The sequence below is a fragment of the Amphibalanus amphitrite genome, unplaced genomic scaffold, assembly GCF_019059575.1.
Source record: "Amphibalanus amphitrite isolate SeventyFive unplaced genomic scaffold, NRLGWU_Aamphi_draft 001274F_arrow, whole genome shotgun sequence".
NCBI lineage: Eukaryota > Metazoa > Arthropoda > Thecostraca > Balanomorpha > Balanidae > Amphibalanus > Amphibalanus amphitrite.
This window is the reverse complement of record NW_024882767.1, coordinates 70,298-84,350: the sequence shown is the minus strand read 5'-3', so window position 1 is coordinate 84,350 and position 14,053 is coordinate 70,298. Positions and strand designations below refer to the sequence as shown.

The 14,053-nt window shown below is 45.9% G+C and overlaps 1 protein-coding gene across 1 annotated transcript; it reads left to right on the top strand.

Annotated features, from left to right (window-relative positions):
- The first annotated feature begins 1,451 nt into the window (after positions 1-1,451).
- On the top strand, positions 1,452-12,586 carry LOC122371730 (serine protease 33-like). Its single transcript, XM_043348332.1, has 5 exons — positions 1,452-2,603; positions 7,785-7,915; positions 8,607-8,697; positions 9,125-9,302; positions 11,365-12,586. Exons 1-5 carry the CDS (start codon positions 1,902-1,904, stop codon positions 11,733-11,735), a joined length of 1,473 nt encoding a protein of 490 aa, XP_043204267.1. The 5' UTR covers positions 1,452-1,901; the 3' UTR covers positions 11,736-12,586.
- Positions 12,587-14,053: the final 1,467 nt, after the last annotated feature.

The window sequence follows — 14,053 nt, the reverse complement described above, 5'->3', positions numbered from 1 at the left end:
TTGCTGTTTTGGGTCACCGTTGGATATCAAGTGCGCTGCTTATCAAATACCGATGACGATGCTGTTTTCTGGTGCCAAGCCAGCTAGAACCTCTTTGTCACACCATCCGACCAGAATTTTGCAGCTGAGGTCATTTCAGGTCAAGTTAGGTCAAGGTCAATTATATGTGTTTGTATGTCTGTGTGTGTCTGTGTGTATACTGATGTGTGCACCGATTGTTTTTGGGTCCATATTACATGAAATCATGATCTGAGAAGCTTTTACCAAAAATGCAGTCAAAAAACTTCACAAAAAGTAAATTCAGCTTGCCTAAAACGCAATTATCTTAGATGACCTAGGTTGACCTTGACCCTGACCTTGACCCCTGTACATCGTCGAACAACATGTTCCATGATAGGTGGGAGGTAAGACTGGCAAAAAAGGCCGAAATCAGGGTGTCAAAAGCTCACAAGGCCCATGGCAAACGCAAGATGTTGAGAATTGGCCATTTGGGTCATGACATGACCTGAAAAAACAAGGTCATATCTCCGAAACCAAAAATCACAGAAACTTGAAATTTTCAGTGGACATCAAGAAAGTATAGAGGAGCAGCTATACGAAAAATCAGCCTTCTAGCTGTAAAAATGTTGAGTGCAGAGCAGAAAGACTGCTTGGGGGGGGGGGTGGCAACCACCCCCCCCCATGTGCGGGCGAGGGTTAGAGGTTGAACTTACTATTGACTGATCTTGCACTTACGAACATCTTGATGTGTACAGACATCGAACGCTCTTCGGTGAAGCTTTTTCGCTTTTTTTTTTGTATATTGAGTTTTTATTTTCACGCTTATTGGATGCAATGTAAATTTGTATTCTTATGCATGATAGTTGCGAGTTTCAGGATAGATAGTGAGTTACTTTCTCTCTAGTCTAAGCCATTCGTTAAATATATTGTTCGTGCACTCCCACCCCTCGAGCTCCCGTATTCAACATGATTTACACCTAGCTTAGTGGTATGGGCTTTTCGGCCAGAAAGATATATGTGTTCGTGTCGAACGATATTTTTCTGGGATGGATTAGGGGCATCGTTCGTTTCAGGATGACCGATCTCCTTCCTCCCTTGTGGTTTACACCTCAGGCGTGACGTTCTCAGGTGTTCTACTGGTTCCGGGACTTATATTATTTCTTCTTCATAAATGTCTCACGGGACCACATCTCCGTCACCAAGGAGAGAAAAAGTCACCCATCTCTTACCCATCCTTGAAATGAATCAAATCACGCAGTTTATCATCACCTATTCCAACGACAGAACTACCGCCTGAATTCCAAACCATCGTCATTCACCGTCACCGTCTCATTAATTCAAACCCCGTGTAAAACCCGGCAGTAAAGGTGACGCACTCGCACACTGCGGAAGTTACGCCCGGTTCACACTGTGACCCGAGGCTGTCTCATCCCCGCGCACCTTGTGACGTCATAGGCGGGGATTCCAGCCCCGAGGCGGAGGCCGGCCGGCCGGTGGGCCGGACGGCCGGGCAGACCAGTAGTAGGCTGACCGGCACAGCGGATGCGGTTGGGTGCGGAACTCTGAGGCAGACGAGCTAGTGTGCAGAGGCGGACTGACTAGTGTGGAGGCGGACTCCACTGCGGACTGCACCGCGGAGTGCACTGCGGAGGCGGACGGACGATACCGGTGCAGCGTGCGGCATTTGTGGAATCGTGACTAGTGAGGACGCGCCTACGGATCTGCACGAGGTTGTTATCTGTCCAGGAATCCGTAGAGCGTGGCCAGTTCTGCGCTCAAACGCGCACCCGTCACGTCAGAGAACCACCCCTCCCCCGCTCCCCACCCTCCCCGCCCGATCCGCGATCGGCCAGCCCAGTCAGTCGTGCTCAGAGTCTGGTTTGGTGCGCAGAGACCGAGCCATGCGTCTGGTGACAGTGAGTGTAACGTGCCTTCTGGCGGCGTCACTGGCGGCTGCTGAAGAGCTACCTCCAAACTGGTGGCTAATCACAGATGAGGATCCATTCGCTGCGTTACAACAGGAGTTGGGAGACAATATTCCTGAAGCGCTTCAAGGAGGACCGGTGGCTGCTGGTGCTGCTACTGCTGCAACAGCTGGGGAACCTTCATCTGGAGCAGCCGCTTCGGCAGGGCAAGGATCGGCATCGGCGTCAGCAGGACCTGATGGGGCTACCGCTTCTGCAGGAGCCGGCGGAGCTACAGCTTCTGCAGGACCCGGCGGTGCTACAGCATCAGCTGGAGCTTCCAATGCCGCTCCCCGTCCTCCTCCAAGATTCCCTGACCGATTCCCTCGTCCTCCAGGCTCAGAAGTCCCCGAGTCCTTCCCTCCACCCCAGTCCAACCCAGGACGACCTAACCGACCTCCGAACCGTCAGCCAGGAGGAGGTCCGATCGTCTTTCCCACCGACCGACCTCTTACTGGAAATGTCGAAAGCTTTCGGCCCACCTTCGGTGGCGAGTGCACGTGCACCCACCCCACCTCGTGTACAGGTCAACTGGACGCCCCTCAGGGCAAGTGTCCTGAAGGGAAGGTCTGCTGTCCTCCACAGCACCGCTACAGGCCAAAGTGCGGCCAGATGACACCTCAGCCTCGCTCAGCTCAGGTGAGAGGGAGGAATGGTTTGGGAATGGGGATGAGAAATGTCAGTCATGCTTGGCTCAGGTGAGAATGATAAGCGAATGGTTTGGGAATGGGATTACTCAGGCCCTCTCGGCTCAGGTGGGAATGCTATGTTGAGGGGAATAGATTTAGGGGATGCCTTAAATGCCCTAGGCAAAGATGAGACGATTGGGGAATGGTTGAGACGATTGAGAATGTGTATGGGCTTAAGAATGTGTATGTGTATGGTATAAACCCCTGGTCGGCGCATGCCAGAAAAAAATGGACGAAATGGTTTGGAAATGGGATCAGGCTTCTTCAGGTCGACGGTAACTCAGATGGAAATGAGCAAGATTACGAGAATGTTTGTGAGAATGGAACGCTTCGACCCAATCAGGCATGTGAGCGAAATGGGCGGATGTAGGCAAGAGTGAACAGAGTGGGCGGAATCGATGTATTAGCGGGTTGAATGTGCGAGAGACAAGGCCACGGAGATGTTGGTTGAAGAAAAACACGGTCTCGTAAAGGGTGAACGCTTTGTCGGCTAAGCTAACAAACTGCAACAGACATGGGCATTGTGGGAGCGGTTCCTTTCGTTGATACCTACCAACTAACAAACGAAGTTAATTAGCTTTACAAGCATTATACATGTAATGCAACTAATGGCATTTACGAACATTGTCATACATTCCTTTTTGCCTACGATGAATGACATTTCTGGACTCATGTTGAAATGGTTTACGCTGCATCCGTTTCATTGTTGAACCAGAAGCCGGATCATGGAATTTCCCAATTCCAAACGCGGAGGCTAAGCTCATGCGTGTTTTGTACTGAGGAATTTCAAGCAATTCCTATCAGATGATATGATAAATAGACCTAACGCTACGTATGTGGAATTGATGATGTATCCATCAACATGATACGCTGATTTTATTCAACGATCAATGTAAATGCCAAGACTCCCTGGTCTCCGCTAACTGAGTAAATAACCATACTGTATTTGACATTAAGACATTCTCCGACAAATAACGATGTACACTGTGTAGCTTTATCGCAATATTCAATGCATACATTCCTACGCACCAAGCAGTAGCATTTTCTGATCATATCCAAGGCTAGCCTTAGCATGTCTCTCAGTCTGAGTTCTCACCATTGATTGAAGGGAGAATGCCGTTATCATACACCGATCAAAGGAGAGACAGCGGATAATGATGGACACCAAACGACCCTGGACATCCCACTATACTTTCAGTTCTGATCAGCATCAGATGCCATTGACATGACATCATAACATCACTGGCATGACGTAATGACGTCATTGATCTGACGTCATGACGTTTTACCTTACCTACAAAAATCAACGCAAAGTGCGAAAATAAACAGTCTCTGTGCCTATAAGTTTTAACAACCTCGTATTTCATAAAACCAGCCACTCAACGAACGTTGATAAGATCGTAGAGCTTACGCTGGGTGGCTCAGAGATACCGTTAGTTCATTAGCTTGAGAATCACCCAAGGACGATTGCTCTTGCAAATACATTGTAACCCCTTCTCTGCCTCCCCATCCCCACACTTAATCCTATGGCTAAGATAACACACGCATCGTACTGTAAAACATTCATTTTACCGTCATCTGCTTAAGAGGCTGGTCGCACCTCTTACGGATTTCGATGCATAGCATGAACTTCTTAGAAAAACGACCTACCTGTCCAGCTTTGTCCATCGCTTGAACTGAGGTCAAGACCTAAGCTGACCCTTTCCAAGCAAAAACAAAAAGTTGCTCGACGCGACTCAACAAAGAAACACAATTATATCAAAATCCCTTCTTTGCTACTGTTATATTCGGAGGTATTAAACAAAATCTATTCCCCATAACCCCAACCCTTTATTCTTTGACCTAACGTTAAAGGTCATATCATCTGTTGACCTTTGATTCGGATAATATTCGATTCGCCTCGCGACAGCAGCATGCATGTTTTGTCTTTTATATTTTTCGTTTTTTCTTTTGTTTTTGTTTTATGTTACACAAAAGTGGCGCTGCTAATGAAACTGAGCAATACAATAACATTCCATCGAATAATGCATCATCTTCCCAACCATTGATCGTTGTAAACCTGGTTTATTTACTTTTACTTTCTACATCAAAGCAGCCAACCTCGAAGTCGAGACATGTCGCATTCACACTACCATAAACCATGAGTGCGAGTCTAGACCGACCTTGATCTTGATGCTTGTGAACCTGTTTCCGACGCTAAGACTTGTTTAATGGACTTCAACGACGATTTACGGAATGAAAAAGTTTCTGGGTCGACCGATGACATATCAAACATGTGTTGCTGTCACTTATGTTGAATGGAGCCCCAAGGCCTGAATCCACTAATGAAAGAACTCAATCTATGTTGAGTGCATCCACTAGGTCAGAACGGTCATGAGCATAGGGAGCATGGGGAGCATGGGGGTGGGAGGGATGCCATACCGCAACGACGGTAAATTGAACTTTTATCAATTGATCTAGTAGATAATATAGGTATACCCCTTTTCCACCGTCAAAAGATTCGGTGAATAACGAAAGTCAAAGTGGTGTTAGTAAACGTTGTTAGTCAAAGTAAAAATATCACAGGCATTTCACTTCGAATGGCTGCAATGAATGACCCTTTTTATGATCGGAGGTCACTCTCCCAATGCTTTTCTTTCCAGAGCATTGAATTGAATATGTTTTGCATATCATCCCTACTTCTTCCTGTAGTCGACATGACCCTAGTGAACTCTATCGTGTAAAACTGTGAAGAAACACGACTGCTGACATTTGCGACATACGCCTTACGGATCTACGGATTTCCGCTTTCACCAAGACGGGCAGCTCCCTCCCTCTCATCCCCTCCCCCTCCCCCAGCCTGCAGAGCATGCCTTGGCGACGCGTCAGAGGGAGGGGGGGGGGGGGCGTTTCTGTCCTTGGATCGTCTCCGTCTGGGGGGGGGGGGCTGGGGGTGGTCCCCATCCGCTCTGCAGGTGCCGCCTGGCCTCTCTCTACCTGACAAACAAGGCCATCTTGACTGGACGATGTCCGACGTTTGCCTTTGTTCCACCGCCTGGCCTGGCTCTCAGACAGTGCAGGGCATGTCTGATGAGGGGCTGAAGGGCTGAAGGCTCCTGTTGCGTAGTACGTTGTTTGGTGTGTTACGTAGGGTCATGATAGTTGAACACAAGGCTTCTACGATGTACTAGTCTGGTCTAGATTGTCTTCTAAGAAGAGAGGATGTTTTGTTGTTTTGTTTACGTCGAATCACTTACTTTCTTCGCATTGTCCAGCAGTCTCTAAATGTTATCAGTCATCACGAAGGCGTTTAGAAAGGTGTGATACAACTTTGATGACAGTCGAGGCGGTACGTTGACCCGTCTTCGCGGCAGCATTGACTAACAAACGAACGGTGCCAGGCCGCATTTGCAATCCCTCCCGTTGGGCAACACACACCACGACCTGTTGTTGGCTCGCCGCTGGTCGTACATAGGGCCAAGCTCTGACAGTGCGAAGATCGCATGCTTTTGACGATATGGTTATGGCCTGGTCGTTCGGTGTTCTCGCCTGAGCTGGACGTTCTCTAAACGAGCTATAAATCGTGTTGGCCGTGCTACCCTTCCTGGCTGCTAGCTAGCCCGTACTCCGTAGCCGCGTCCTGGCTGCTAGTCATGTCATTACCGATAAACCTAATCTGACGGATAGTCGTATTCTTGCTGCTGCTTCCCATGTTTTGTCTGCTACCTATATCCTGTCTGCTTCCCTATCCTGTCTGCTACCCGTGCCGTCTGCTACCCGTGCCCTCTCTGCTACCCATGTCCTGTCCGCTATCCATGTCCTGACCTCTGACCTGACTGCTACCTCTGACCTGACTTCTAGCCGTCATCCGGCGGCGCCAGACCATGCTGAACCGTTCATTTTCTGTGTCGGTTACGCTGTCTGCACCAGCCACTGGTCTGTGTCGACGTCGACAATATTGACTGTTGACAATGCCCACCATATTGACAGCATTGGTCAACAATAGCCGCCTACTGTGTTTGTCAGGAACGGGGGTCGCCAGCATTCACTGTGTCGATTATTTGTCAAATGGCGGCCTGGGGTTTGGGAGAGACCAGTGTTTTTGTGAGTGCATGTGACGATGATTGGTGAATGGGGATGGATTATTATCGATGAAGGTTCGTTTAGACGGTTTGATGTGTGTTGAATGGATATTTGACACGCGTCTGCCATTTGACATATTTTGTCGGAGTTGACTGTGGAATAAATGGGCGGTAGGGCAGCCAGGCATGGCTGACTCAGTGTTATCCTGTCGCTGAATTTTCAGTAGTATGCAATTGATATTAGCGTGTATGCGGATATATTCGTTCCTGTTTCGTCCGTTTCAGTAGCACTGACCCTGATTTATATGGGATTCAGTTGTAACTCCGCTTTTGATAGTTATGTTTGTTTCGTTGGCTATAAATTATAGCCACCAATATTTTCGATTAATCAGTACCTGGATACCGAATGCTGTCTTCTTTAAAACTCAGAGAAAACCAAGCAAGCGAACACGTCATCCGCACCTAAATAATAATTCAAGAACATATTGGCATGTCAAGAACATTTATCATCGCTTTTTACGAAGCTGGAACGTAACGAACGGATCAAATCTCGTTTTTCATCTGACTGGATCTCTTCTACCGCTGTCCTTCACGGTACATCTGTCATCGAACTCCAGCCAATCTGCAGAGAGCTGCCCTTGAACGCGGTCATCCGTGCCCGGGCCGTTTTCTCTGGATTTTGTGGTGCGGCGCTTAGACGCCACCTGTGAACCATTATTTCGAGCGTTGGCCGCCAGGTGGCTGACAAGGGATTCAGAGAAGCGAGATACACCCGAGCTCGCCGTTTTGAGACACTCGCTGTAGTTTTCATATTGATAATTTCTGAGGAGTTTCAATATGTGTAAACCGTACCTGTCTGCTCCGATGTGATGTGTGTATAATTTGGTTCTGTACGTGCGTAACAAACAGGGAAAATAGTTCGTGCCCTTACGGCTTCATGATTTTGATGCAACTTCAAGCTAATCGTTTCAGCCCCCTCCATTCGTGCGACAAATCTGTCTGGTGGTGAGTGGTCACTCGTATGACCTCTGTTAACCCCGGCTGACAACCTCTCCCTCTCTGCCCGACAGTCTGTTCGCGACTCGAACGCGCCCTGGATGGCAGCGCTGTTGGAGAAGGTGCCGAACGGCTACATCTTCGTCTGTGGAGGGTCACTGATCCACGAACAGGTTGTGCTGACCGCGGCACGCTGCGTACAGAGGTGAGACTAGAGCTCAGAGCCCAATTATGGAGCTCACAGTAGCTCATAGCGCTTAGAGCACAGAGATCAATAGACATTACTGGAGCTCATAGTGGCTGAAGACGCTAAGAGTTCAGAACTCAATACTGGAGATCGTAGTAGATCATAGTAGCTCATAGTGCTTTATGAACAGAGCTCAAAAGACTTTACTGAGCTTATGATAGCTCATAGCATACAGCTTAGAGCGCAGAGCTCAATAGACTTTACTGGAGTTTACAGTGGCTCAAGACGTTAAGGGCTCAGGTCACAATACTGGAGATCGCAGTAGTTCATAGTGCTTAGAGCACAGAGCTCAATAGGCATTAGGTACTGGAGCGTATAATAGCTCATAACGCTTTAAGCTCAGCGCTCTATAGACATTGCTGAACCTAACAGACGCTCATAAAGCTCTGAGCTCAGAGGCCAGAGCTCCATACCTTAGCGCAAAGGTTAGACAGTTGAATAATGAAATAAAATAAACTGAGAAATGTTTACGGCAACAATCGCCAAGATAATGTTATCGAGATGTGTCCAAGGTTCTTTCCTATTGGGGTGACTCGGCTGTCTTAGCAGCTCTCATTTAAGCATATGTAGTTGTGCCGTTCTCGTTGTTAACCCATAATACATCAACCTGACCTCAGCATGCACTAATTTCATTACCTGTGTCCGGCAGATTTGAAGAGAACAAGGACTCCCTGGTCGTTCGACTGGGAGAAAAGGATATTCTGTCCTACGAGGAGATATACCCGCCGGTGGAAATAGCGGTAAGGTCCTTTAGTTTATGAACGTTACCGCTACCGCATGAACATCGAAAAAATGCGCGTGTAATCGGCAAAAAAAAAACAAATAAGCAAAAGATAGGTGATTCAATAGGTAAACGTTTTTTAGTTGTTGTTTACTTTTTACTTGAAATAGGTTTTATTATGGCTGCATAAACCATAGGAAAATATCACATTAACATACCCATACAGTATTTTACGGGTATAAAAATGATATTATAAAGTTACCGTTCAATGTAAACTAGGCAGTGAAACCAATTACTTTCACAGAGGAGCAATGAATGATTTACGAATATCACTGACGAACATAGAAAATTATTTTGCTGTTATGCCAAAAATGCCTCTGTAGCCTATCATTGACCGTTGCCAAGAAACACTGACCAATTCTCCTCTCTCCCTTTCCCTCCAACAGGTAAAAGACGTAATCATCCACGCCAACTACAGCCGGGAGCAAAAGTACAACGACCTGGCTCTGCTGTTCCTGCGTGAACCGGCGCCCCTGCGACCTGGCCTGGATACGATCTGTGTGAGGCGAGAGGGCACCGACCTGAGGGACTGCAGCATCCACAGCTATGGACTCAGGCAGACAGGTTAGTTCAGTATCCGTAGCTGCAAATGCATAGTGTCTAGAAGAAAGAAGAAATAGGAAAGGTGTGTCATCATATAAAGCTGACCTCTCTTCGCAGTCTTTGTTTTGTTTCGAATCAAATTTCCTAAGCTCTCTAATCTGCATTATGTGAGCATAGAGAATAGAGATGCATCGATCCAATATAAATGATCGCTCTCAACAGACGTCAAGAACATGCCTGCATCTTGTGTGTAACGATGTAAAAGTTTGTGTTTCTCTTTATTGCTTCGATTTGCACTACACCTTTTTAGGCTCAAGTTCGAATAAGTCAAGTTCAAATTCGAATAAGTCAACTTCATATTGGAAGATGTCAAATACAAAATCGGATGCCTCAAGCTCAAATTGAGATATGCCAATGAGAAAAAAACACTTTTAAATGGCCTCCTTACAATGAAATACCGAAAGATGAAATAATGAAATAATTATTGATGATTTCGACCACAGGTCATTATCAAAATAAGCCAGACAGAACTTTTTCAAAAGTTCTGTCTGGCTTATTTTGATAATGACCTGTGGTCGAAATCATCAATAATTATTTCATTATTTCATCTTTCGGTATTTCATTGTAAGGAGGCCATTTAAAAGTGTTTTTTCTCATATAACTTATACCTATGCCTTACATACAGCAAGTGCTTCAACAAGTGAGATATGCCAACATCAAATTGGAAGAAGTCAAATGCAATTTCGTCTTACTCAAGATCAAATTCGAATACGCCAAATTCAAATTAGAATAAGGCAACTTCAATTTCGTCTTGTATTAGTAGTGTTTGTTTATTTGTCATCCTTTATCACTATAAATAATTTCTTCGTCACCGAATGCATGACATTTTCAGTCACAATAAAAGTACTTTGATAATGGACGAATGAGTTTGTTTTCTTTTTACGAGCGCGTGAAAAATAAAATGTCGAGAAACATGTAAGTATCATACTTATGCGGTAAAATAGGTCCAGGGTAAATGCAAAGCATATGCAGTCTAAAATTAAAAAAAATAAGCTTTACTATTGGAGCAAAGGTAATTGCACGCATACCTATAGTGACAATTGACTCGAAGCAATGGATGGCTTGGACACCGTCACGGATGTCAGCGATCTTGAGCTGTCACAGTCCCGCTACACGTGAACCAGCTGGCCGCTACACGGCTCGCTCTCCCCGCCACTGCCCAGTCTGACATCGCCGCTGGCTGACAGCTTTGTGTAAATATGAGTTCATGATGGCGGGATATTTTTGCATACCTACTATCGAAACGAGACGGAGCGAGGTGGGAGTCGACAGCCAAAGTCGATCGAAGGTAGATGGTGATTAGCAAATCATAATAATAATAGCATAATATAATAATAATAATAATAATTAATAATAGTAATAATAATAATAATAATAATAATAATAATAATAATAATAATAATAATAATAATAATAATAATAATAATAATAATAATAATAATAATAATAATAATAATAATAATAATAATAATAATAATAATAATAATGATAATGATAATAATAATAATAATAAAATAATAATAATAATAATAATAATAATAATAATAATAATAATAATAATAATAAAAATAATAACATAATAGCATCATAAGAATTATACTTATTTACGGCAGGTAGCTGCGATGAAATTGAATTTGTCTTATTCTAATTTGAATTTGACGTATTCGAATTTGATCTTGAGTAAGTCGAAATTGCGTTTGACTTCTTCCAATTTGAAATTGGCATATCTCAATTTGAGCTTGAGGTATTCGATTTTGCATTTGGCATCTTCCAATATGAATTTGACTTATTCGAATTTGAACTTGACTTATTCGAACTTGAGCCTAAAAAGGTGTAGTATCATTTGACGTGGCATAAAAAGCTTAAGATTTTTGCTGCATCGTCTGTTTCATAAGGTTTGCACTTTGCAGTACATGGATAATGGCATAATGGCGATTTTAATGCGCAACAAAATTTGATTTTTATAATCCCAGCGATAATTTACTATACCGATGCCAAATAACCACCCCTCTCATTCCCACAGGCTCGTCACAATTCGACCTGCGTCTCCGGGAGGCCGATCAGGCCCCTCTCCCCTACACCGACTGTCAACGGGTACTCCGCGGGACACGCAAAGGACCCTTCTTCCAGCTACACCCTAGCTTCCAGTGCACCACATCAGACGTGACCTGTGACCTCGGAGAGGACCGCGCCGGCTCACCGCTGACCTGTCCTGACCTGACCCGCCGCGAGCACCAGCTACGTGGGGTGGTGGCCTGGGGAGTTGGGTGTCAAAGCCAGCAGAAGCCGGGGGTTTATACGAGTGTTACTGAGTTCTATAGGTGGATTGATTTCCAGGTAACCGAATACTTTGGCTACATTGAGTCGGCGTTCGGTCCGTTCAACCAGGTATAGAAGAGAAGAAGTGAAAGAGTTTAGGATTGTGTGAAAAACTGATGAATGTTTCCTGGAGAGCCTAGTGCCAGTGGCGCAGATTCTGAGGTTTGATTCAAGATTAAAAGTGTTGGATATGTTTTGTGGATAAAGATGTTGTCGATGTGTGGTGACATCGGCTAGTGTTCCACTCGGATTTGTGGGTTGAAATATGTTTCACGAGATTGTCACGAAGTGAGAATAGGGTGGCTCGATCGTTAGACGGCAGACCGGCGATTAGTTCTAGAAATGTTGGTTAGGAGAGGTGAAGGAAGTGAGATAGAAAGAGAGAGGGAGTGAGAGATAGAAGGAAAGAGGGTCTGTATAGTCTGATGTATTTGGTGCCTATGTTGGTGATGTGTTTCACATTGGTTCATTTACAACATAAGCTAGGTAAAGTAGGTTTGATCCTGTAGAACATCTTCCATTATAGATCGCATGATTCTGGTCTTGAAGACCAGAGTGCGCTCACCACTTTTCTCGCTACAGTTACCATTGTATTGAAATACGGCTGCGCCGTCAATGAAACTGTGGGTCTGACGCTTAGGTACGAATATGTTATATCAACGATAGCCCGGTGAAAGATCTTAGCATTTTGGTTGATTACTTGCGACGCTTCTGGATTGTAATTTCAGAAAGAAAGTGGTGGCGTGCCGGCTACCGTTCAGCATGGATAGATGGTGCGCCAACTTTGAAGGATTCGTTCTTAATTGCTTTTGTGTTTCTACTGCATATGCTTGTGTCACTTATTCCTCGGAAAACCGGGGAAAATTGAGGTTTTTATAAAGAAAGAATTAGGTATCTAAATAACGTCAATAAAATATAAGTTCCAATCTGTTCTGTTTTGGAGCTATGGAGATAAAAGGTAGAAAAAAGACTGGCCGCATTAACCCGCGCCGTGCTGGTTGCCTGTGTTTTCCGTGTCGTGCTGGGGGGGGGGGGGGTGCGTCTTCACGCCCCCCCCCTCTATGTAACTCGGCTCCTGGGACACGTAGCGACACGCGGTAAGCGGCAATCGAAAGAACGTCAAGAATAATGACGGAAACACTTCACGGAAACAGTCACTTTTTGTTCAGGTCAAAGGTCAGGTCACCAGAGGTCATCAAAGGTCAAATTTAGTCTATTTCAATAATTTTGGAAACTGCCATTGGCTAACTCGGGAACCAATAGAGCTACAGCGCCGCAGAAAAGCGTATCCGATAGCCCTTTTACAGGCCTTTCTGAGTGTTGCTCTTAGATTTGGCCTCAGGTCAACGCAGGGCCTATTTTAACATGTTAACTGGGGTGGCAAAACCCACCCCAGTGGTGCGGTTTTCCACCCCAGTCGTCTTACTTTGCCACCGCAGTGAAAAACACCCCAAAAGTCTGCCCAAAGATATTAGCTGCCGACAATCACGGAGGCGACACATTCTTGAAATGCAACTCAGCTTGACAGGGGGAAAAGGGCTGGCACTGAGGCGTTAACACCACCAATGGGATGCCCTCACACTACTGGGGGGCGCCCTGCCGCAACTGTGGCGCCCTACTTTGATTGGGACACATTACCGGTAATAGGGCACCCTACCACGACTGAGGAGCCCTATCAACATCAGGGCGCCCACGGTGACTATAAATAGGGCGGCGCCCAGACACGATTGGGGCGTCAACCACCTTTGGGCGACCTATCAGAAATGGGACGCCGTACCACTACTGGGGCGTCGTAACACTAGGCGTTCCGCTGGTGCACCATACCGCCACGAGGCACCCTACCACCACTGGGGCGCCCACCACTACTTGGGCCCCCGGCACCCTGCTACAACGGTGCGCCCTACCATCACTTGGCCCCCTGACACGGCTGGGGCGCCCATCACTATGGGGCACCCCACTACTCCTAGAACATTATCCCACTCCTTGGGCGCCCTTTCACATTTTGGTTCCGTACCACTCTTGGGGCGCCCTGCCTGTAGTGGAGCGCACTTAACTACTAGGACACCCTACTTATATCACTGCGGCGCTTTACCTTTACTTGGGCGCCCACCACTATTGGGGCGCTTCCCAATATGTAACATGACCTTTTCCGGTCAGGTCATGACCTTGACCTGAGGTCAAATTTTCAAGTGACCTTTCAAGGTCAAATTATAGTTCATTCGACGCGCCTCGACGCGAGGAACACGATGCTGGGAAAAGTAATGTCGTAGCTCTTATGAGTCAAAAGTTATTGCCGGAAAAAAAAAACACTTAATAAAACCGGTTATTTTTGGAGCCCTCTGGATCGGCTAAACCGTTGACCTGAGGTCAAATCTGAGAACATTTTACAGAAA

Excerpts from the sequence above, each read along its gene's own strand:
- LOC122371730 (XM_043348332.1), top strand. The coding sequence starts at position 1,902 with ATGCGTCTGGTGACAGTGAGTGTAACGTGCCTTCTGGCGGCGTCACTG. Across the intron at positions 2,604-7,784 it reads CTCAGCCTCGCTCAGCTCAG|TCTGTTCGCGACTCGAACGC; the intron begins GTGAGAGGGAGG and ends TCTGCCCGACAG. Across the intron at positions 8,698-9,124 it reads ACCCGCCGGTGGAAATAGCG|GTAAAAGACGTAATCATCCA; the intron begins GTAAGGTCCTTT and ends TCCCTCCAACAG.